This window comes from Mustela nivalis (assembly GCF_964662115.1).
Source record: "Mustela nivalis genome assembly, chromosome: 12".
Taxonomy (NCBI): domain Eukaryota; kingdom Metazoa; phylum Chordata; class Mammalia; order Carnivora; family Mustelidae; genus Mustela; species Mustela nivalis.
In genome coordinates this window covers 1,445,194-1,469,575 of record NC_139031.1, presented here as the reverse complement: position 1 = coordinate 1,469,575, position 24,382 = coordinate 1,445,194, and the positions used below count along the sequence as shown (strand labels likewise).

At 47.7% G+C, this 24,382-nt stretch overlaps 1 protein-coding gene and 1 pseudogene across 3 annotated transcripts in view; both read left to right on the top strand.

Annotated features, from left to right (window-relative positions):
- Nucleotides 1–24,382, top strand: part of UBE3C (ubiquitin protein ligase E3C) — a 112,482-nt gene that overhangs the window by 40,884 nt on the left and 47,216 nt on the right. For both annotated transcript variants that reach the window (XM_082692926.1, XM_082692927.1), the window contains exons 11-17: nt 2,359–2,445; nt 7,449–7,606; nt 7,767–7,999; nt 17,035–17,139; nt 17,792–17,879; nt 18,923–19,020; nt 19,967–20,099. In XM_082692926.1, coding sequence (XP_082549052.1) covers nt 2,359–2,445; nt 7,449–7,606; nt 7,767–7,999; nt 17,035–17,139; nt 17,792–17,879; nt 18,923–19,020; nt 19,967–20,099 — 902 coding nt within the window. The remainder of the gene's footprint in view (nt 1–2,358; nt 2,446–7,448; nt 7,607–7,766; nt 8,000–17,034; nt 17,140–17,791; nt 17,880–18,922; nt 19,021–19,966; nt 20,100–24,382) is intronic.
- On the top strand, nt 21,464–22,017 carry LOC309845058 (bolA-like protein 3 pseudogene; annotated as a pseudogene). The gene has a single exon. The product of its transcript is annotated as a bolA-like protein 3 pseudogene (transcript).

The window sequence follows — 24,382 nt, the reverse complement described above, 5'->3', positions numbered from 1 at the left end:
TTTGGGCATCAGAAAGGTTGCTATTATCTTCCTGTGGTTTTCTTGAAAGTACATCCACTCACAGGGCCTCACAGGTCAGCTTTATTGCAACATGTGCTGCATTTCTCTACCAAAAACCGATAGAATGAGCCAGCTTAATTGTTTTATGTTATGAATCACGATTTAGACAGCTGTTTGTCTGGAAGCGCATGGCTGTTGTCCTGTGTTCTGAGCGCGGCCGCGTGCTTTCGTCAGCCCTGGTTCACGGTCCTGTCCGGGATAGCCTGAGGTAGCGTGAGTGTGCCCGTGACATTAGTGGGGAAGCACAGATCTGTGTCTTGTTGTATATTGCAGATTATACCACTCCTGTTTTTGTAAACAAGTTTTTATAGTTTCTTCTGAAAGTATTGAAGCTGGATCCCTACAGAGAGAAATTTACTTTTTGCCTATGATTTTATGCTAGCTTTTTTCATCAGTGATACTTTCAGTCCAATCAATACATTTAATTTGCTTTTGACTCATGTTAGAATTTTCTATAATAGAGACTAAATAAGATCTGTGAGCTTTTAAACATTTCAGTACATCATGATTTTATTATTAAATCTATTTTGAAGTCATATATAGATTCTAAACTAATTGATAATCATTATTGTTAGACACATCAAATTAGTAAGTGGTCTTGATTTGGTCAGACTTTGCAGTAGGTGAGTTTTGAAACTTCTGAGAATTTTGTAAACGTTTAGGAGTGACAGCGATGCGCAGGAGGCGCACGTAGACTTGGAAGCAGCACACGTGCGCCTGTACTCACCTGCGTCGGTGTCCTTTTTAACAGTAGCCGTCGGGACTGGCGAGGAAAGCGCCCACATGATGAACGCTGCTTTCCCCGTTCCAGGGACACTGTAGTACGAGGGAAAGTTCAGTTTTCAAGTCTGTTCATTTTTAATTTTATTTTTTTTAAAGATTTAATTTATTGGCGAGAGAGCGCGCATGAGAGGGGAGAGGTCAGAGGGAGGAGCAGGCTCCGCGCTGCGCAGGGAGCCCGACGCCGGACTCCGTCCCAGGACCCCGGGATCATGACCGGAGCTGCAGGCAGACGCTGAACCCACTGAGCCCCCTGGTGCCCCGACTCTGCTCGTGTTTAGATCAAAGATGTCAAGACAAAGAGCACTGTCTCTGGAACCTGGTTGTGGCTTTGACACCAGAACGCTGAGTGGACAGAGCTGTTTCTGGAGCTTCTCTGGGTTCTCAGTGGGTCTGTGAAGAGATATTGTTTGGCAAGTTGCCGCAAACTGAACTATGTCTTAAATTTTTTTTAATAATAAAGGATATTTATATCACAACCCAAGCCAAAAGTTGGGAGCTCAGCCGACTGTGCCACCCAGGCACCCCTAAACATCTACCCTTCATCCACAGAGATTTTTTTGTCTTTTTAATCGAATTCATACTATACAGGAGGGTTTTTAAAAACCTTTAGAATCTACTTTTAGGGCGCCTGGGTGGCTCAGTGGGTTAAGCCACTGCCTTCGGCTCAGGTCATGATCCCAGGGTCCTGGGATCGAGCCCCGCATCGGGCTCTTTGCTCAGCGGGGAGCCTGCTTCCTTCTCTCTCTCTGCCTGCCTCTCAGTGTACTTGTAATTTCTCTCTGTCAAATAAATAAATAAAATCTTTAAAAAAAAAAAAAGAATCTACTTTTAGATCTGAATTCTGTTTGAAATACTAGTTAAGCCTTAAAAAACATGTCTTTCGGACACATGGGTGGCTCAGTGGGTTAAGCTTCTGTCTTCTGCTCAGGTCATGATCCCAGGGTCCTGGGATCGAGCCCCGCATCGGGCTCTCTGCTTGGCGGGGAGCCTGCTTCCCCCTCTCCCACTCGCCCTGCTTGTGTTCCCTCTCTCACTGTGTTTCTGTCAAATAAATAAATCTTTAAACACACACACACACACGTTCTTATGTGTTTGTTTCAAGAATGGTTACTTAAAATTCCTATTTAAAAAGTTTTAAATGTAGGAAAATAATACTATTAGTACCCTAAAATGTTGCAACACATTAGTGTAATTACCCAGAGGATGAGCACACTCAGCCTGCGCTTTTCTGCAGCCCATCTCTTCCTCGTGGGGTGGAGCTCACGGCCACGGCTCAGGGCTGCCGAGCTCCGGAACAGCGCCTGCGGCCTGCGGCCTGCTCGTCTCGTGGGGCCAGAACGTTTCCCACGTGCCCCAGTGGGTAGCGTGGAGCCGGAAGTATGCTCTTTGTGGGCTTAATACAGACATTTTCTGAATCATACACGCTCTTCGGTTTATAGCTTGCTTGAATTTGGAAGAAATATGTTGAATGAATATCTACTTATTCTCACTTATTTTTCTCCATTCCCTTTCCAGGCTTCTCTACAGTTTAGCCTTTAATGCCAGGTTTCTGAGACACCTGTGGTTTCTCATCTCTTCCATGACAACACGGATGATCACAGGGTACGTGTCACGCGGACTTACAAACTGAGCTTATGTACATGGAAAGTGGCAACCTAAGTAAAAATATTTTAAGATGGTGTTTTAAAGTACTACTTATTGTATGTAAGAAAAATTCTAGATGGTCTCAATTTCATAAAAAGAAATTAAAGCCCATTTTTATACATGTTTATCCATATACATTAAAAATATGGCTTTATGTGACAGTAAATTTGTTTTTGTTTTTTTTAAAGATTTTATTTATTTATTTGACAGACAGAGATCACAGTAGACAGAGAGGCAGGCAGAGAGAGAGAGAGAGAGGGGGAAGCAGGCTTCCTGCGGAGCATGGAGCCTGATGCGGGGCTCAATCCCAGGACCCTGAGATCATGACCCGAGCCGAAGGCAGCGGCCCAAACCACTGAGCCACCCAGGCGCCCCGACAGTAAATTTGTTTTTAATGCTGTATTCTTTTTAAAACCATGTGACTTTCAAATGTTTTGATAGTGAAAACACAGAGTTGAAGCAAATTTAACCCATTACAGACATTAAAACATATTAAATGTTTTAGAATTTGGTTTTTAAAACTTTTTATTTATGTAATTTGACTTTTTTTTTTTAAAGATTTTATTTATTTGACAGAGAGATCACAAGCAGGCAAAGAGGCAGGCAGAGGGGGGGGGGGAAGCAGGCTCCCCGCTGAGCAGAGAGCCTGATGCGGGACTCGATCCCAGGACCCTGAGATCATGACCTGAGCCGAAGGCAGAGGCTTAACCCACTGAGCCCCCCAGGTGCCCTTGTAATTTGACTTTTCTTATATGAATCATTATGTAACTTGAAGTCTGGAATCTTTAATATACATATTTTAATTGAATGTGTACTAAACAGAGAATTTAATATTCAGACTTGCTTTGTGGTGAGCTGACCTAGCCTAGTGCCTCGCTGACTCTGTCCTCTGTCAGGGTCCAAGGGAACTCCTCTCTGCTGTAACAGGAAAAGACGAGCGTGATGCTCAGGTCACCAGAGACGGAACTGGCAAAGTGCCGCTGGCTGTGCCAGTAACTGCGGTGGCCTGCTGCCTGTCCCTGAAGGAAGGCACCTGGCACTGTTGGGGCAAGAGTTGGGAAGGGAGTGTCCTTCAGTCTCTCTCTGTCGCCCCCTCCCCTCTGCCTCTCCCCACTCCGTCCCTTCCTCCCTGTCTTTCCTGACAGGCAGTGGAAGACTTTCTGGGGTATGAGGGTGGGGTGTCCCACCTGTGAGCTCAGCTGGCTGGGTCTGCGGCATGTGGTGTCAGACGGGGGCGTCAGAAAGGACGCCTGCACCGGACGCTTTGTCTCAGGCTCGCTGCTGTGCAGTGGGAGCCGGGCTTCAGGTCACTGACCTACACAGGCTCGTAATAAAAGGGAATGTCGGTTTATGAATAGCATCGCTTTGAGACACGTGCCTGGTTTTCTTCATTTAATGTCCTTGCCTCCAAAGTGAGTGATGACGCCACAGCAGCTGCGGGCGCTTGTGAAGGGGAAACAAGAGGGAGAGGCAGCAGGGATTAGAAAGAGACCTGCAACGCCTTCATGTCCGGAACATTCTTTTACACCCTTTCGTTCTCAAATTAAAATGTAAAGGTTTTGTGTATGTTTTGTTAGTTTTTCTGGTGGTTTTCCGGCACTTATGACCATGCCAGTCTTGGCCTGTGACAGGTTTGTTTAGTGGAAAAGATCAGGGATCACTGGATAGGAAATGATCGCTGGCCTCGGAGTGTTTCCACTCCGCGGCTCGCCTGCTGACGGCCTGTTTGTGGATGGCGTTTGTCTCTTGGTGAGGAGCTGGAGTCGCAGTGGGTGAAGGACAAATGAGGTGTTATTGTTACAGTAAACCATCAGAATCACTTTATAAGTTTGTAAAGTCATGCAGAATTTTTAAAACTCATCATATCTTAAAAACCAATTTGAGAATTTGGGTTTCAGCTTACTTGTTTGATTAAAGTCCCTCAAGAAACTTACAATGGGATATATATTAGGATTGTATTACTACCATGGGAGTTTCTTGAGTTTACTCTTGGAATATGATTTAAAAATTGAAATGGGGGCGCCTGGGTGGCTCAGTTGGTTAAGCTGCTGCCTTCAGCGGGTCATGATTCCAGGGTCCTGAGATCGAGCCCCGCATCAGGCTCCCTGCTCAGCAGATAGCCTGCTTCTCTCTCTCCCCCTCTCCCTGATGCTCTGCTTACTTGTGCTCGCTCTCTAGCTCTAATAAACAAAAAAATATATTAAAAAAAAAGAAACAAGGACGCCTGGGTGGCTCAGTTGGTTAAGCAGCTGCCTTCGGCTCAGGTCATGATCCCAGCGTCCTGGGATCGAGTCCCACATCGGGCTCCTTGCTCCGCGGGGAGCCTGCTTCTCCCTCTGCCTCTGCCTGCCATTCTGTCTGCCTGTGCTCGCTCTCTCTCCTCTCTCTCTGATAAATAAATAAAATCTTTAAAAAAAAAAAAACAAAGAAAGAAACAAAAATTGAAATGCCTGATTTTTCTGAAATTGGCGTTGCGCTAATTTGGAGATCGTTTCCTAGCAAGAGTCCCCGTGGGACGTGTAAGTTCCAGCGAGCATAGTGGTCATCACAGGAGCGGGAGAGGATGGGGTTCCCTTGCTAACCTGGCGACGTGCTGGTGGCCTGAGCTGGAAGCCCGGCATCCTGACCTCCCAGACTCCGGGGCGACTGAGGCACAGCTGAGGGGCAGGAGCGTGTGGGCTCCTGGCTCGTCTTTGCCATTGGACCTCCCGCCACCAAAGCCCCGCCCGAGCCGGCTTGGGGCCTGCTTGGCTTGGGCTCTGTGCAGACTGTTCTGACTGTGAATTGCCCGTTTCTTGCCCCACCAACACGAGCAGTAAGTTGTGGTTACGGTGGTCACAGTAGACAGACTTCATTCTCGGCAAGAGCATGAGGCAGCGACTCGTGTAGAAGAGACTCCCGTGGGAAGGGCCGCGGTGGCCTTCGGGCGGGGGCGCTGTGTCTGGAGGCCGGGGGTTACCTGCGGTCTCAGGGCTGCTCCCTGCCAGCCGACTCCCCAGGCTCTCAATCCGTGGCTTTTCCATTATGGTAAATTATGGACTTTTTATTTGCTCAGAAGTCTTGGAGATTGACCTGTGTTCAGAGGAGTATTTGGGTCAGTGTTTACGGCGGAAAGTGTGGCCTGCAGGGAATCAAGAAACGTGTGCTTCCCTCGTGTCCCTGCTGGAGGAGACCACAGGCGCGCGTCCGCCCCTCCTTGCCGGTCACGTGTTCTGTCGTCTAAGAGAAAACGATTCCTTCCTTTTGTTTAGCTCATGGGACAAGCTCATGCTGAATGATCGTCCTCGTCGTAGGGACCCGAGTGCGAGAGCGCTGCACACGCCGACGCGTCTGGGCCCAGCTGCTGGGTGTGCTCGAGTGCCGGGGTGACCACTGGGGGCTGGCGTGTCACTCTTCTGTAACTTGACCTGCACCGTGTCCCCCCGAATAGCATTCGCTTGTCACGGTCCTCTGTTGTCTGTGTGGTTCTGTGAGGGAACCGAGAGGTGCCAACCATTTCTACTAGTATCAGGGGAACGTGACACTAAACTGGTTTTCCTCTGTCCGTCGGCAGTTCATCGTGTGAGGGCCCAGTTCAAGTTGGTGGGGAGTCACTCAGGAGGAGCAGGAGGGCTCCTGCCCGCTCCGGTCTGGTTGGTTCGATGGGAGCCCCCACACCTCTTTTATCCTAACATAAAGACCCTCTTTCTGTCAGCCTGGCTCTGGCCGTGAGGTAGGACAGTTGTGCCTTGTCCCTTTCTATGTGTCTTCCCTGCGTTTTTCTTTTGGACAGATTGCTTCCGTCAGCCAGTGCCCAGGGCCGGGCTGCACGTTGAGGGTCAGGACGCACAGGAAGTCGGTCAGACGACGGTTCTTCTCTGTGACAGCAGAGTTCAGGCTGCATGTCAGCCCCTGTCCTCATGGACCTGTTGGTGGCAGTGCTCTTCTTTGAAGGGCCCCGTGGAGCCCTAAAGCTCCGGGTGGCTCAGGCTAGTGCACCAAAGCCCCACAAGAGTGAAAGGACATTTGCCGGGCCTCACTTCTGCCTTGCTCTCTCGCGTAACTCTTGGCAGTCGTGGGCAACCACTTGGTAATTTGTGGATCCTTACTCCGTCGTATCGCATCTAATACAGGTCCGTGGTTGTGTAGAACTAGATCTCCGCAGTATGAAGATCAAACAGCGATCTTGCCCACGTTTGCTAGCGCGGGACTGATAGGACCTGCTGTAGGGGACCCTGGGGCTTTATAGATTGGAAAGAGCCGGTGAACCTCTGTCACTGAGTGTTCAACAGGACAAGGAACCACATTTCCCCAAGGGGGAGGGGGAACAAGTTCTGGGTGGAGAAGTAAGTTTAATAGCTCAGAGCTCCTGGCACCTGAGAGAGACGACAGGGCTCTCTGAAGATCGCCTTACTTTCGAGCTGCCCTAGGATGTGCCAGGACTCCTGGGAAAAGCAGGAGCGGTAACGAGCTGGTAGGTAAGTGGAGCTAACAGGAACAAAGCCCAGTACGCCGAGGGGATCTCTGTTCCTGAAGCATTTATCAGGGGTCCACACTCAGCAGTTTTTAACGGTTCTAAATGTTAGCCACTGGGTAGGTGTTTCGTGAGAGCAGCACGAGAGCAGATACTTTGTTGAATACGTGAAGCAGGGAGGAGGAGGGGTAGTTTGAACCCAGAAAGTAGTGGCGTTACTTGCTGTAACCGTCTGTCTGGGGGCCACTGGCACTCTCAGTAATTGCTTTTGTCTGGTGATCACAGTAGTGGGGGCAGGAGTTGAGAGTGGTGGCTTGGGGTCCTGCTCTCTAGTCTGAGCAGTTTATGAACCGACATTGTTAGAAGGACTTTACCTTCCCTTTAAGGAGTTCAGTTGCTAATAGGAATGTTATTTTCCCTGCTGATTTTTGCCTGGTGTCATGTCTTAATTCATTCGCAAATTGGAACTAACCTTAAAATCTTTTTTTGTTCTTGCTGCCTTCTCAAGGTCTATGGTGCCGCTGCTGCAGGTGATCTCCAGGGGCGCCCCCATGTCTTTGGACGACTCCAGTCGGATCATACCTCTCTTCTACCTGTTTAGCTCTCTGTTCAGTCACTCGCTAATTTCCATACATGACAACGAATTCTTTGGAGATCCCATAGAAGGTGAGAGTTCAGAAGAATCCGTTTTTTGCTGGCTTCATGGCCTGTCCGTTTTCATAGGTGATAGAAAAGTTTTAAGTCTCTTAAGTCTTTCATTGTATTAAGAAATGAGAAAGAAAGAAAAAAAGCCAAGTATGATAGAACATTGGATTATGTTTTCCAGTTGTAGGTCAAAGACAATCATCAATGATGCCTTTTACTCTGGAAGAGCTGATAATGTTGTCTCGCTGCCTTCGAGATGCCTGCCTAGGGATCATCAAGTTGGCTTATCCAGAAACAAAGCCGGAAGTTCGAGAAGAATATATTACTGCCTTTCAGAGTATCGGAGCTACAACCAGTTCTGAAATGCAGCAGTGCATACAGATGGAGCAGAAGCGATGGGTTCAGTTATTTAAGGTAAGCTGTCCGTGGGGTTTGTGTTTGTGTGTGTGCTTACCGAGGTCAAGTAATGTACAAATGTGTTCTGACGACTCATTTCATAAGAAGTACAGGTTTGTTTTCGGCATAATTTTTAATTTGCAAAACTTTTTAAAATGAAAAGTCATTTTCATTTTAGTTTTGCCTTCTTTGAAACCCTTGTTTTTACATTATCACGTGAGTCTTTTTAAAGTTGCTTTAAGTATGAGTAACAATGAATTATAAATAAAATTTTTTTTTAAGATTTTGTTTTTTTAAATTTATTTGACAGAGAGAGACACAGTGAGAGAGGGAACACAAGCTGGGGGAGTGGGAGAGGGAGAAGCAGGCCTCCTACGGAGTAGGGAGCCCAACGCGGAGTTCCATCCCAGGACCCAGGGATCGTGACCTGAGCTGAAGGCAGACGCTTAACGACTGAGCCACCCAGGCGCTCCATAAATAAAATTTTTAAATATTTTCATTTTTCACTAAACGATCTCTTACAGATTGTATTTCTTTAATCTTTTCAGAAATTGATTAACAAAGGTAGGGGATAAGGTCATTAATGTAATGCAAGTGGCATATAAATTATTTAAAAATATCTTCATTTTTAACCATGCAGAAAGAGGAGTTATGAGTGGCTGTGGCTGGTGCACTGGCGGGAAGTCACCACCGCTGAGAATGTAACGGTGGGGTAGAAAAAAAGAAAAGAAAAAGGGTGCTTGACTGGCCATGAAATTTCTGCAGCAAACACATCTAGTCAGCTAAAATCGCTCATTAAAGGAGTGGGAGCAGAAGAAGTGCATTTTCCAAATTGAATGCTGGATTTACAGTCCGTTTAATACCCGCGACCCCAGCACACTAATGTGCAGCTCGAGTCATCAGCTGTCCCCTCAGGTCCTTTATCACTGCTTTTGTCAAGCTATCTATTTAATTGAAAGAAGTTAATTGAATGAAAATGATCAACTAAGCTTGTATTAATATTGCTAATGGAACTTTCTTCTTGGCCATGTTTGGAGAAAGATGTCAAGCTAGACTTTAGGAAAGGCCCATTAATGCTTGCACTTAACCTGATGGGCTAATTAAGGACTGCTTATTCATCCGACGAGTGCACGGTAGTCTCTGTCCAGCCCGTTCTGCCTGATTTTACAACACATTTCACTTAGGAGCGTGAGCATTAGTAGCAGCGAGAGTAACTGATAATGTTTTGATTGCACTGAACACAGTCCTAATGCATCATTGAATTTATAATTTGTGCGGATTGATGTAATATATGTTTGCACAATTTATTTTAATTACCTAGCCCTATATTCCCAAGAAAACTTTAAAGGGCATGTGTTGAACCCTTAATATATCCATTCTTAAAGGTTGACAACTTTGCGACTTTTCTAAGTTAAAAATAAGCTACCTAACCTATTTCCAACTTAGAATTCTTAGGTACACTTGGCTGGATATGTGTATTATGGTAGCATATGTGTTTTTCTTCAAGTATTAAACTCTGGGATCTTTGTTAATAAGGCTTTCCATTGTGCAGGACATCAGGTTCTGGGCACAGGGTCAGATAGTCTAGTCGTCGTAGAGCGCCTATCGAGAATTTCATGACTTTCATATGACGGGCGTCTCTTTAGGACCGAGAAACCTCAGGATTGAATAATGCAGAATGGGGGCACCCGGGGGGCTCCGTGGGGTAGGCCTCTGCCTTCGGCTCGGGTCATGATCTCAGGGTCCTGGGATCGAGCCCCGCGTCGGGCTCTCTGCTCAGCGGGGAGCCTGCTTCCTCCTCTCTCTCTGCCTGCCTCTCTGATTCCTTGTGATCTCTGTCTGTCAAATAAATAAAAAAAAATAAAAATAATACTATAGAAGATACTTTCCCTGGGCCCTGCTTTGTTTTGCTTCAACATTAAAGCAAAAATTTTATAGTGAATTTTTTCTTATGCCTCAAAATGACTCATTACCACTTGATTAAGGATTAAAGGTTTTAGGAATTAAGGAGAAGTTCTACTTTTTTGGTAAGGAATTGATTTAGGTTTGAAATTGAGTTGTTACAAAGACTTTCTGAGTTCAGGACAGAGTTGTTTGAAGACAATTTTTTGAACAGAATTTCTGTTCTTTGAGGGGTAAAAAAAAAAGTTACACTACCTGCTGGTAAGCTGAGCCCTAAAAATAATGAAAACTCAAGGCATACTCTTTGCGTTGCAGAGAAGGGCTTAGCTGCTACTGGTTTTTCTTTTGAGAAAAAGTTATCTTTAATGGGAGATGAAAAGAATCCCCTCCGTGGCTCCTGTGTCCCCAGACACTATCGTAAGAGCGTTACGTAGACTGAGTCAGTGAACACAGTCACTCCAGGGCTGGGGCAGTTAAGGCCTTCCCTTGAACTCCGCTGCTCTGCACCCCGTTCCGAAAAGTACTAGAATAGAATGTTAGATTTTTTTGTGTGTTTTCGTGCCAAATTTGAATTGAAGAATTCAAGGTAGAATCAACCAGAGAAGGTAACAGCATTTTGCCAACGGTTTCCTGCCTTTTGCTGGTTTTGACAGAATTGCAGATAATGAGGCCTGACTCCTTCGACCACCAACATTTTCATTTCTTAGTCTTACGTTGGTCCTTTCAGACTAATTTCTGTGAGAGGCTCTGTTGGCTGGTCACAGAACACAGAATTTTAAGTGGTTAGAGTCATCTTTCTTTGTCGTTGTGAGAATTGAGGTCAGCTGCTGAGCCCTGCAGTGACACTGCTAAAACAGTTTACGCGTTTATCAAATTTATAAACTCCTCTTGACGTGCAGTTTATAGCTGTGGTTCCTTTAGCCCTGTGCGGAGGTAGGAAGTCCTGGTTGCCATGCCTTTGTGTGCAGCTCTGCACCAGCGGGTCACCCGCGAGGAGGAAGGTGTGTCGGGCATCAGGGACAAGGTGCCTCACGCCTTCCTCATCCACGCGCTTCTGTACGGAGGGAGAGAAGTGTGTGTTGTGATTGGTGTTCGCTTTCTCAGAGGCTGATTTCATGTTTCAGTTCCAGAAAGAATTTTTTTTTAAGTGAGAATTAAAACGACAGCCACGCCGTCACATAACCCTCGCATGCCTCCGATAGTTTTCCCTGTTTGGTGAAACCAGGCTCCTGTGTTCTCAGAGCGCCCTTTCCCACCTTTGGGGGTTTTGTTTTGTTTCTGACTACCAAATAGGATGGGTACTTTAAGAAATAATTTTGTAGTGCTTTAAACATCCTGGAGAATCCTGTTGTCTTTACAAATACAGCAGTGTTCAGGAGTAGTAACGGAGGCCTTCACAGAACTTGGTTCGCCTTCGCCCTGGGTCATCTGAAGGGAGGCGTCATGGCCTCTGTGGAAGGGACGCCGCTCTCACCAGTTCCTCGAACTCGCAGGCTTTACCCGAGAACGCGGACTCCGCCCCCCCCGGGGAATCGGGAGTGGCGGTTGGCCTGGCGCTTGCTCTCTCAGCATTTCTACGTGGTGAAAAAACCAAATGTTCAGCTAATCACGTTGAGATAAACGAGATCAGTACCGTGAGAGAACGGAGGACGGAGAAACGGCGCTGGGGTCACTCTAAGCTTTTACTCTAGGAGAACAGCCGTTCTGGCCTGCGAGACGGTGCTCCCGGAACTGGTCCTCACTGCTCTTTCTTGTACTTTGTCTCTACATAGTCTGTTATGAACTCAGGCTAGTGGAAAATTCTTACAAGACACACGTTTACCGCATTGTACTTCACCACACTCAAGTACCCACAGATCGTGTGCTGTCTGTATCCTGCACTTTGTATTGAACTTCTTGAAGAATTACCCAAAGGGCACTTGGGTGGCTCAGGTCTCTATCTCAGGGTCCTGGGATCGAGCCCCACATCGGACTCTCTGATCAGCAGGGAGCCTGCTTCCCCCCTCTCTGCCTGCCTCTCTACTTGTGATCTCTCTCTCTCTGTCCAATAAGTAAATAAATCCTAAAAAAAAAAAAATTACCCAAGATGTTTGATTTTACTTACCAGATTTTACATAGAAGATTTCAGATAAAAAGAGATTGTTCTTTTATATTAAATATAATTTAGTCTTGCAGTTGGCTTTCGCAATTTGGACTATATGTACTTTTTTTTGGGTTACAGTAATTTAACTGAATGTCAAGAATCTCCATTCAGAAATGTCAGACTTTACCCTCCGTGGCCTTCAGCCAGCTAATGTACATACAGTGCTCAGTATGTGTGTGGTGTAGCGTGGAGTCACCAGGATTTCGTGTGACAGTCGCAGCTGGTGCACCCTGAAACATACGTGGTCCTGTGAGACAGGGCCTGTTAATCTGCTGTCTTGCCCTGGGACAGCGGTCGAGGGTGACTTTTAGGAGCATCTCTGTGTTTCTAAGCAGTTACCGACTCGATCTTTTTAACATTGGGTTCAGGGAACCTGTTCACGTGTATCACCTATTCTTAATTCAAGTGTAGACAATAGAGTGTGTATAGCAATTTTGTGTGTTTCTGAATGTTTACTTAAATAATTTTTTGAGTTACTGAGCATGTGTATAATCCTTAAGGTTTGATCTGGCACGGGAGAACATGATGTGGGGGACAAGAGTTAAACCCCAAACAAATGGAACGTGCCCTCCTTACAGCTGTTGGGGTCTGCCGAAACTCGATTGAGCCGCACACCGAGTTAGCCCAGCGTTTGCTTATTGATGGCTCTATCTTGCCTCACGTCTGAACCCGCTGGTTCTCGAGTCCGACTGCTCACGTAGCGGGGGCTCCAGGGAGCAGTTCCGAACGGTGGACTGGCTTCCCCCAAGATGAACTGAACTGGCTCTTGGGGCCTTTGCTCGGGCCTTCACCAGCAGGAGAGCTCAGTGTGTGGCGCTAAAGAACCACGGACCTCAGGGCGCCAGGGGTCAGTTTGGGCCGATATGTATAATCTTGGGCCTCAGTTTGCGAAGTTGGGCTTACCCAGGACTTAGGTCCTGTTTAAATCTAAAATTTCTTCAGTTTTGGGCGCCTGGGTGGCTCAGTGGGTTAAGCCGCTGCCTTTCGGCTCAGGTCATGATCTCAGGGTCCTGGGATGGAGCCCTGCATTGGGCTCTCTGCTCCGCAGGGAGCCTGCTTCCTCCTCTCTCTCTCTGCCTGCCTCTCTGCCTACTTGTGATCTCTGTCTGTCAAATAAATAAACAAAATCTTAAAAAAAAAAAATTCTTCAGTTTTGGGACAGTCTTCTGTCGTGGGCATATCTGTGCCAGAAAATTGAATAAAATTGACTGGAGACAGATGCGTCAGATCTCAGCACTGGCTGTCTGTTGTCCCAGTTCAAATTCGTGACCCCAGTCTTCCTGACCTTCTACACTCGCCAGTCTGTTTCCATCATTTTAGTGCTTACCTCCGTACACTTTCCCCCTCGGTACTAAGTGTTTGGGTGGCAGTTGACTGTGTGATCCTGAAAGTGGGTGCGGGGAAAGGGGACATGGTCAAAGGTGTTTTGGCATCACAAATAGAGTCAAATTTTCATGGTTTCTTAAAATTTGTATTTTTCTTATGACTTAGAAGATAATTGGTTTATTTTTTTAGTTTTTAAAGATTTTATTTATTCAACAGAGAGAGCGCGCGCATGCGAGTGTACAAGCAGGGGGAGCAGCAGGCAGAGAGAGGGAGAAGCAGCCTCCCGCGGAGCAGGGACCCGGGGCGGGGCTCGATCCCAGGACCCTGCGATCTCGACCTGAGTGAGCCGAAGGCGGTCACTCAATGACTGAGCCCCCTGGGTGCCCGGAAGAGAACTAGTCTAAATGAAGGAGGAAAGTGCTTCTAGTTGAGTTTAAGACGTGGGATTCGACATTTCTGAAAAAGTTTGTTGGGAATTGATCCAGGGTTAGCAAGTAACAATGTGTCCTTCACTTAAATTTTAATTTCATATAAATAGCAAAGACTTTTTTTGTTAAAAATATGTCCTATGCGGTGTTTTGGATCTATTTACATTTTTTGAAAAAGCGGTATTTGGAGTATGTATATACTAAAAAATTATTTTGTATTTATTGAAAGTTAAAATTTAGTGAGGTACCCTTTATTTCCTCGGGTGACCCTGTCTGGGACTCATTTTCAAGGTTGGTTTGCTGTCAGGTGTAACTTGAGACTTGCTTTGTCGCAGTGACTCTGTGGACGCGGCGTCCTCGACACACTTCCTGAGGCCCATCACTCTGTGCCTCACACTTCTCCCTGTCCCTCTCTCTCTCTCCTTTTTAAAGAGGGTCACTGATACCAAGGCATTAGTAAGTAATACATGATCCTTCCTTTTTTATGCTTAGAATGTGAGAGTAAGAAAGGAGGTGCCCTATATTGAAACTTTTTAGTGTTAAATTTCACAGTAACCGGGCTCTCTGCTCAGCCGGGAGCCTGCTTCCTTCTCTCTCTCTCTCTGCTTGCCTCTCTGCCTGCTTGTGATCTCTCTCTGTCAAATAAATAAATTAAAAAAAATCTAATTTGTAAATTTCACAGTAACTTAAAAGCAGAAAGTAAGTTACAGCATTCATTCCTTCATCGGTAGTTTAATATTTGTGACCTGTGGAGAGTAAATGACCTCAGAACCAGAGGTTGAGAGATGACACCAAGAGACAGATGAAAGGTTTTATTCTGGAGTTAGGCAGCCCTGGCTCTGCCCCTTGGCAAGCCTTGGAGCAAGTCTCTTACCTTCGGCAAACCTGAGTGTCCTCTGCTGTGTGGTGGGGAAGGTCGTCCATGAGGGTGTCAACATCCAGGGGACAGTGTGCACAAGCTGTAAGTGAACAGGGGCTGCCAAGTCAATTCGCTTGTGTATTGGTCAGAAAACATGTCTTTTGCTAACAGTTGTGTATTATGTGTAAATTTCAGCCCAGTATCTGTTCAGTCTGAACATCTTTAAAGATGTTAATATAGGTGGTTACGAAAATGGAAAGATGGCTGAGATGTTCTTCACACAAGATGGTGGTGCTTCCGTCTCTGCTGTTGGAAGAGCGTGTGCTTACACGGTGTGCTCCGTGGGCTCCGACCTGGCCCCGTCCCAGACAGGACCGCATGTGCAGCGGAACTCACTGACACCCGCTCTGTTCTTTAGGGGAGCGAAACCGAGAGACTTTGGAGATTGAAGTGCATTAGGTCAGTGAGCACACTCTGTCATGACTGTGACGTTGACCAGACAGAGCCCCGTGCTCGGCTGGTACTCTGCCGCAGCTGCAGTTGGAGGCAGTCGTCGTGAGCCCGGAAGCCCCTGGCGAGCACAGCAGTCCGGAGTCTCGGGTGACCACCTGCAGTTCACTAACCTGAGCTCGCTTCTGCCGATTCAGAAAGGATATTACTGTAGTATCGGGACAGGCTAACCGGTGCCACAGGGTAGATGTCACCACTAACTTGGTGAGAAACAGCCCTCCATCCAGAAGCGGTACCCAGACCTTGAGACGTTCATACTGATGTCGTTCCATCTGCATTGGGCGTTACTGTTTCCTCTGTCCCCAGGCCTCTCGTCCAAGTGCGGGGTCCACATTCTAGTGGTCTGAGGTGTCAGCCAAGGGCCCTTTCTCACCCATTGTGTTGGACACGGAATTTTTGGTGTCCTGAATACCAGAGTTCGCGTGTCGTAAAAGAAGCATCTGTGTTTCTATCGTATAGGGATGCCGAATTGTGGAATTTTAATAGGAAATCTCTATTAACAATTGAAATTATGCAATCTTGTTTGTCTTGGAAATTTATCGTGTTATCCTTGTTTTAGTCCTTACCCAAGTTCTATTTTATCCTAATTCCGCACCTGGGTTATATTTCACTTGGCTAGAGGCGGTGTGCATAGAGGCCTGGCTGACTTTTTCAGAAAATATACTCATGGTCTTACTTCAGCTACATAGTAGTAGTTGTGTGATCAAATCCTGTTTGTAAAGGTTTAAGGCTTTGGATTTACAGTTTTACATGGTTTATCTTGGTTTATTACAACGAACATTTGTATTTAATATGAAATATCAGGTCTTTTTTTATTGTTTGTTTTTAAAGATTTTAATTATTGGGGCACCTGGGTGGCTCAGTGGGTTAAAGCCTGTGCCTTCCGCTCGGGCCATGATCCGGGGGTCCTGGGATCGAGTCCCACATCAGGCTCTCTGCTCCGCAGGAAGCCTGCTTCCCCCTCTCTCTGCTGCCTCTCTGCCTACTTGTGATCTCTGCCTGTTAAATAAATAAATAAATAAATAAATAAATAAATAAATAAATAAATAAAATCTTTAGATTAAAAAAAAAAAGATTTTAATTATTTTAAGAGACCAAGCAGGCAAGGAGAGAGGGAATTTCCAGCAGAGCCCACTGCGGGCTCGATCCCAGGACCCTGAGACTGTGACCTGAGCTGGAATCCAGAGTTGGAGACCCCATCATTGGGTCTTTTTTAAATACGCAGGGCCGTCAGTTCATCACCATTTCTAAATTGGCAATTGGTTTTTGATGCCAGGTCAATGCTCGAATGCCTCCTGGCCCTCCAGGAAGGTATCTGGGACTGTTTCCCTCCGGGGCCTCCTGCGGACCTGGGGAGGGGCCGGTGCTCCCTGCAGGGGCACAACGAGCGCCTGAGCCGTGGGGGTACGGGGGCGCTCCATGACAGGGTAGACTGGGTCTGTGTGCAAGTACCCTGGCCCCAGAGACTGACATGAGGGAGGTCCTGGAATTGTTTTCCGTGTTTTGACAGGTGTCAGAGATCCTTCCAGGACACTGCTTCCCCTCAGTGTTCTTGTAGTGTCCTTTCAGGAAAATGCGAAATGATCTTGCTGTAGGGCAGACTTCCACGAAATTGCTGCATACTTGGAGATTTCTTGCCTATTTATAGCTCAAACGAGCTAATACAAGTCCAAATTTGTGTTTGAAAACTCCATTACGACCTCCTTTGTAGTCTGCCTTTGACATATTCCCGGTAATTTTCCTCCCTTCATTAGCACTCACTCCCTGCTTTGTATCCAAAATTCATTCCTGCAGTCGCCAGACAGGGTACATCTCTGCGGCCTGACTGTCCTGCGCTGTCGGCCTGAGCTTGTTCATGTGACTTTGCCGTCTGCTTCCTCTGCAGGTGATCACCAATCTAGTGAAAATGCTGAAGTCCAGAGACACGAGGAGAAATTTCTGCCCTCCAAATCACTGGCTGTCGGAACAAGAAGACATTAAAGCAGATAAGGTTTACTGAAAGATCCTTCTAATATTTTTCTGAAAAAGCTTTTGTCTTTCTGGGGACAAGGATAAATTCTTTTAAATTGTTTCATTTATTACTTACTATGTAACTAAATAGTAACAGTAAACTTTTTTATTATTAATTCTTAGGTCATAGAATCTGTAGCAGTGTCATTGACTTAAAGATTTGTCCTGAGTTCACTGTTAGACCTAATTTTCTCCTTTAACCACAAATTATATTGGAGCCTAGTGGTTCTTTGTTGGGATTGCAAGGGGTTTTGCTTTTATTGGTGTTTTAATTGTCAGTGTGTATTTAATAGCCTTTAGAGGAGAAGGGGCATGTCCTTGACTTTCTAAAGGAACAGAAACAAATTTGAATATTACTTAGATCTAGACCTAAAGTAGATTCAGTAGTATAAATATTTTTAGAAATTTAACAAAGGTCATGAACTATTTGAATTTTCATTCTTACTTGTCAGAAAAGGGCATGATTTTATTCATTTCAGGGTCTTGGGGATGAGGGCAGAGAGTAGAGGGTCTAGAAGAAAGAAGACCGTGAAAACATTTAAGGAAAGAAAGCAGTGGTTTTACACCAGTTTCATACTGGGTGTGCACAAGTCTTTAGCGATGTGGCTAAAGCCAGGTTGCGGACCCCACAGGTCACCCAGCTCTACGTCCCGGCTTCCCGACACGTGTGGAGGTTCCGGCGGATGGGGAGAATCGGCCCCCTGCAGTCGAGCCTGGACGGTGAGTTCTCTGTGGTCTGGCAGGTTTCTCCTTAGCCCAGGGTCGTGGGCTCTCCTTTACATACTGGGAGATCCTCTCCTTTTGGTGTACTGTTCTGAGATTTCTTTTGAACTGTTTTTAGTGGGGGGAGGGACAGAGGGGGAGAGAGAGAATCTTAAGCAGGCTCCATGCGGAGCACAGAGCCCGACACGGGGCTCCCACAATCCTGTGTCATGACCTGAACCGAAACCAAGAGTCGGAGATGCCCCTGGTGTTCTATGATTTGGGGTAAATGTCTCCTTGATCCACCATCTGGAAAAGCCTGACTGCTCCGGAAATTATCTCCTGCACCTTTGGAGGTGACCCCTTTGCCCAACCAGAGCGTCTGGCAACCACTGACTTGCTTTTGTCCTGATAGCTTTGCCTTCTCCAGCATGGCTTTAAATGGAACCGTCTGGTGGGTAGCCTTGTGAGTCTGGAAAGGAAAAGTCCAGGCGTTCCTCTGAGACAGGCCGGCTTGACTCCAGACCACTGCAATAAAGTGAACGAATCAGACCAAGTTTTTGGTTTTCTAGAGCATGTAAAAAGTCAAGTATGCAGGGGCGCCTTGGTGGCTCAGTCCGTTAAGCCTCTGACTCTTGAGCTCAGCTTGGGTCTTGATCTCAGGTCATGGGTTCAGGCCCTACGTTGGGCTCTGTGCCGGGTGTGGAGCCTACTTTAAAAAAGAATGTTAAGTATGTAATAGCACTACGTCTAAGAAAACACCGTACATACCTTCATTCAGAACACTTTCAGCCAGGAGATGGTGGCTGTCATCTGAGTAGTCAGTGACCGGTAATTACTGATCACAGATCCCATAACAAATAGAAGTATGAAAAAGTGTGAAATACCGCGAGAGTTACTTGAGTGGGACACAGAGACCCGAAGTAAGCAAGTGCTCTCGGCACGCACCGGACACGGAGTCAGCGCGGGCCTTCCGTCCGTACAACTCCGTGTCGGCAGAGTGCGGCGAAGTGAGGTCACGTGTGTGCAGAGCTTGACAGAGGTGTCCCTGTGTGTTGCAGTGGGTTTGGAGTCCCTGCCTCTCTCTGTGTCGGAGGAGCGACAGCTGGCCATCCTGACTGAGCTGCCCTTCGTGGTTCCGTTCGAGGAGCGGGTCAAGGTGAGCACCGCGGTTCCTCCGTCGCTTCAGTGCGAACCAACACCAGCGAGGAAGGCTCGGTGTGGCCTAGTGGCTCGCTGGTCATGTCATCGCTGTTTTTCTCACGAGATTGCAGTCGCTGATGGTGACGTATAAGAGCGTGGTCTGACCAAATGCCTCTGCGTAGACTTGACAGCTGTAACTAGTTTAAAGGCCTGTCACACCGTTGTCTTCTTATAATGGGGGGAGAAGGTCCTTTTGTCTAGTAAATTTTGCATTGTTTTTGAAAATGCACTTTTTTTGATAAGATATGCTGTGTACTGTCTGCTGGGTCGCTTTTCACCAGCACAGCCTCACAGAAGAGAGGGGGCAGGAGTCGGGCGATTTCTGACCAGTGCACCTGTTTTGAGATTTAACATGTTTTGTTTGTTGTATTCATCAACTCTGCAAATTTCTAAAAACTAGTAGAGTACTCTTAAGTATTGGCTTCGGGAGGGTGATTTTAGTCCCGCCCGCTCCGTTTGTAGGATGAGCAGGAGTTTCTTTGAAGGCTGCTGGAGCGGCCGGTGGCAGCCCGGCACTGCGTGGCTCCTGCGCCCCCTCTGCTGGCGGTTAGGGACACGGCCGGACCCACAGTAGTCCACAGCTACACGGAGCTTGTCTCTCCTCTCCGCCCTGGGTTTTTCTGAAGGGTTTGCAGAAGAGAATAGTGAGTATATACTACAGCAGGGGAGTCTTAAATTTTGTTCTAAAAGGGAGGAAAAGAGCCATGTACAAATACGTAAATACTGCACCTTTCCTGAGAAGGCATAAAGTCTGTATTTGACATCTTGGCTTTTAAAATTTGCTTCAGAATTTATAGAGATAGAAAAGTTAAGATTTATTTAACAGGTTTTCCTCTTGTTGCTTATGTTTATAACAAAAAGTCTGTTGCTTACATAACCTGACAGCTTCCCCTGTTTCTCAGATCTTTCAAAGGTTGATTTATGCAGATAAGCAAGAAGTTCAAGGCGATGGTCCATTTCTGGATGGAATTAATGTCACAATAAGAAGAAATTATATTTATGAAGATGCTTATGACAAACTTTCCCCAGAAAATGGTACATATAATTCTGTCTGTGTATCTGTGTGTGGCAGGGGGAGGCGAGGGATCATTTTAGAAAAAGGGAATCCTTAGGGGCGCCTGGTAGCTCAGTCATTAAGCATTTGCCTTGGGCTCAGGTCATGACCCCAGGGTCCTGGGATCGAGCCCATATCGCGCTCCCTGCTCAGCGGGGAACCTGCTGCTCCGCTGGCTTGTTCTCTCTCTCTTGCTCTCTCCCTCTCTCTCTCTCTCTCCCTCTGGCAAATAAATGAGTAAAATCTTTTTTAGAAAGAAGAAAAGTCGGATGCCTGGGTGGCTCAGTTGGTTGGACGACTGCCTTCGGCTCAGGTCGTGATCCCGGAGTCCCGGGATCGAGTCCCACATCGGGCTCCCAGCTGCATGGGGAGTCTGCTTCTCCCTCTGACCTTCTCCTCGCTCATGCTCGCTCTCACTGTCTCTCTCTCTCAAGTAAATAAATAAAATCTTTTAAAAAAAAAAAGAAAGAAGAAAAGAGAAAGGTAATCATTAAAGCATTAGTGTCTGTCATCTTGTTCTGTAATGACTTTTTCAGTGAAGCGTGCTATGTCGGATTCCGTAAGTGTGTGTTATCAGATAACACTGGCAGTTATCACAACAGGAGCCTTTCAAATACTGATTTTTTTTTTTTAAAGCAAGAAACTTCACCCATGAATGTCTGTGTCTAAAATTCAGTTGACAACTTACATCTAAAACTGGTGATGGGCAGCCGTCGACATTCCGTACTCCATAGGGTAGCCTACTTCTGTGTTGTTTTTTTTGTTTTTTTGTTTTTTTTTTTAAAGATTTTATTTATTTATTTGTAAGAGAGAGAGAGAGAGTGAGCGAGCACAGGCAGACAGAGTGGAAGGCAGAGTCAGAGGAAGAAGCAGGCTCCCTGCGGAGCAAGTAGCCCGATGTGGGACTCGACCCCAGGACGCTGGGATCATGACCTGAGCCGAAGGCAGCTGCCCAACCAACTGAGCCACCCAGGCGTCCCCTACTTCTGTGTTGTAATCTCTGAGCCACACTTAACGGAGCAGAAGAAACCGCGCCGCAGGCAGACCCCTCTGCGACGGGCGCGTGCGTCGGTGGCAGGAGGCCGTCGCTCAGAGAGGGTGATGCGGGTCGCGTTTAGAGCTCAGCAACATGTTTGACCTCACATGAATATTGGACACCCAGTGTGAAACTTGTAGCATTATCATTTATATATGGATGCTTTTAGCTTCAGAATATGGTGTCCTTGATACTGGGTGAAGTTGGGGCTCCGTCAGTGCAGGGAAGGAACGGTAGATGCGTAGCGGCGTCTGGCGCAGCTGTAGGAGATGATGGGACAGTGTCAGAAGTGAAGGGACAGAGGGGACGTGGCGACCTCGGGCGCCGGACCGCGTCGGCCGGGCATGGCGGTGTGGAGCCCGGCCGTGGTGGCGCCGCTGCTCCGCGGGATACGCGGGCTTCCTCTTCACTGTGCCCGGCGGATGTTTGCCTCGCAAACTGAGGGGGAGCTCAGAGTGACCCAAATACTCCAAGAAAAGTTTCCTGGAGCTACAGCTATCAAAGTCACTGACATTTCAGGAGGCTATGGGGCGATGTATGAAATCCGGATCGAGTCAGAAGAATTGAAGGAGAAGAGAACTGTCCAGCAGCACCAGATGGTAAATCAGGCGCCGACAGAAGAGATCAAAGGGCCGCGCGGATTGCGGGTGTTTGCCTCGTCCCCAAACACTGACCGCGCCCGGGCCGCGCAGATGCTGCTGCTCAGTGCCTTGGATGAACTTGGCTGACCCCATCCTTTCCTAGGCATTTGCCAAAAAGTTATCTATTTTGTTCATAGACATTTCTGTTTTATAATCATAGAAGAATATGTTCTCTATTTAGAGTTTAATTAAAGGCAACAGACAACCGAGAAAAAAAAAAAAGAAGAAGTGAAGGGACAGTTGCTTGTTCTAGGGGAGCAGAACCTCATGTCCTTTTTTCCTTCAAGAGCAAATTGGGTTATGCTACGGGAATAACAGGGCGAGCCGCAGTCGCTGGCCCCGTCTGTTCCGGGCTAGTGTGCGAGGACTTGACGCTCATGTGCTGCGGGTATGTCGTGCAACCTGTGTGGCAGCCCCAAAGCTGGACCCCATCAGCCCAGTCCTGACCCCGGGCTGCAGGGCCCCCACTGCACCAGCGCGCTCTTGCCCAGCAGAGTACGTTTCTGAGTTTTCTGCGTAAACGAGGGGGGAATCTGGTGCTCTGACTTCAAGCCCAGCACACTTTTGAAAACAGACGGGGCCTCCGTCTGTGGGGATCCAGTTCCCTCAAATCAGCTATTGTCGCTGTGCATTGTGTCTTCCGCTGGCCAGGCTCTGCACGCTGCGGGACCGCGTCCTCGTCCCTTTTCCTCTCAGCCAGCTGCTGCGCAGTCGAGTGGGGGGACTCCGTCGACAGACAAGACGGTAAACGTGCCATTGGCTCCAGACTGTTGAGGGTGGAACAGGCGTGGTTGATGCCGGAGGGGTTCATAAAGCCGTGGGGCTTCCGAGAGGGGAGGCGGCCCTGCAGGCGAGGGGCAGTGCTGGCTGCACTGTTACCACACGCCGATCCTGCGCACGCTCGGAGCAGGCCACCCCCCAACGCACTGGAGCTGGGGTGAGCCCCCCAGCCAACAGGGGCAGGTGTGTGTTTCAGCGGCTTTAAATTAACTTGAACCCCATTTCACGTAGATGATGTTTAAAGACATTACTGTCTGATTATCTATAATAAGCCCCACATTTCCCAATGAATCCTGAAGCGTAAAGTGATTCAGAATTTGGTCACCCCCTAACTGCCCAGGTGCGCGCTCATAGCTGCACCGAGTTTAAGGCATTTGGAGAAATCTCCTAATCGTACGTTATGATGCTTTCCGTCTCAGCCCGTGTTCTCTAAGTCAGGCCTTAGGAACGTGACTTATTTAAATTATGTGTTAAAATTGGCATTTTGCTAGCTCTGGAGAGTAGTAAAGGTGAACATCGTCTCGGAATTACTTCTGGGAAACCGGGGTGAGGTGCCGAGCCCTGATCGTTTGCACAGAGGCAGTCGCTGCGACAGCCCTGCCTACCGTCTTGCCCTCGCAGCACGTCCAGCCTTTATGGGCTCTGACCGTCTCGTGTGTGTGTCTTCTCGGCACGGTCTTCTTCTGCTCTCTCTCTTGAGATTTTATTTTTGTAGTCTCCACACCCAGGGTAGGGCTTGAACTCGCTCCCCCAAGACCGAGCCAGCGGCTGCCCCTCAGGCCTGTTTTCTGCAGTGTGGGTGTCGGCCCCAAGCGCGATGGAGCCGGCTGCGGGTGCGGGAGCTCAGAGACGCGGAGCCGTTTCTCTTCTTAGTGGCACCTAGCAGGTGCCGGTGTGCAGCTCCCGGCCCCAGACTGCCGCGCTCCCGTCGCCCCCAGTGCCAGCCACGGAGAATGGTCATGGCGGCCCTCCGGACTACCTAGCTCTTGGAATCGTCGCCCATGAGCTTGGACGAGACTCTGCCAGAGCCGGCCCTGAGCCGTTCTCTGGTCACTTCCCGACAGCCTTGCCTGTCTGGGCTCTTGAGTGGGAGCTGGTTTCACTTTGTTACATCGTTTTCCTGAAGAAGAAACTATGATGGTGTCAAACCAAATAACATTTTACGTAGGGGGTTTTCCCTCCCCTTGAAACCTTCATGTATAAGTAGATACTAAATTGTGTTCGGAAACAAGTAGTGGCAAGATAATCTTGGGCGAGGTTTGCTTCTGAAAATATCACTGAGCCGTTACATGGCGCTCTTCTCAGAAGTGCGCTCCAGGGGACACAGAACCTCAGTTCCCGCCAAGTCACGGGGGGGCTTCTGTGACTGGCCGCTGCGTCTGCAAAGACGACACACTCCCAGCCCCTTACTGGTGCCACAGGGGGATGAGTGTGGAGAGCCTGGGCCGTGACTGCGTGTCACCCTGACAACATTTGTACACTGAGAGTTTTGACAGGATCGGCCGCTGCCTGCTGGCGGCTTGAGAAACATGACGAAGGACAACAAAGGCTTCGGTTCCTCCGGGAAACTGGGCGCTAAGAAGAACACGCGCAGCTGAGACGTCCCCGACTGCTTTTTCGAGTCGCACCTCCAGTCATCCACTTAGCTTTCTTTGGGCATCTTCCTGGGCCATGAGCTTGAACGTATGTTGTCGTCCTCCTCATCGGAATTCGTGCGGATAACGTGCTCAGGGCGTCTGGCCGGTCAAAAGCATGTTCTTCATGTAGCCATAGTTCAGTTTTAAACATAGAGGAGAATATGGTCTAG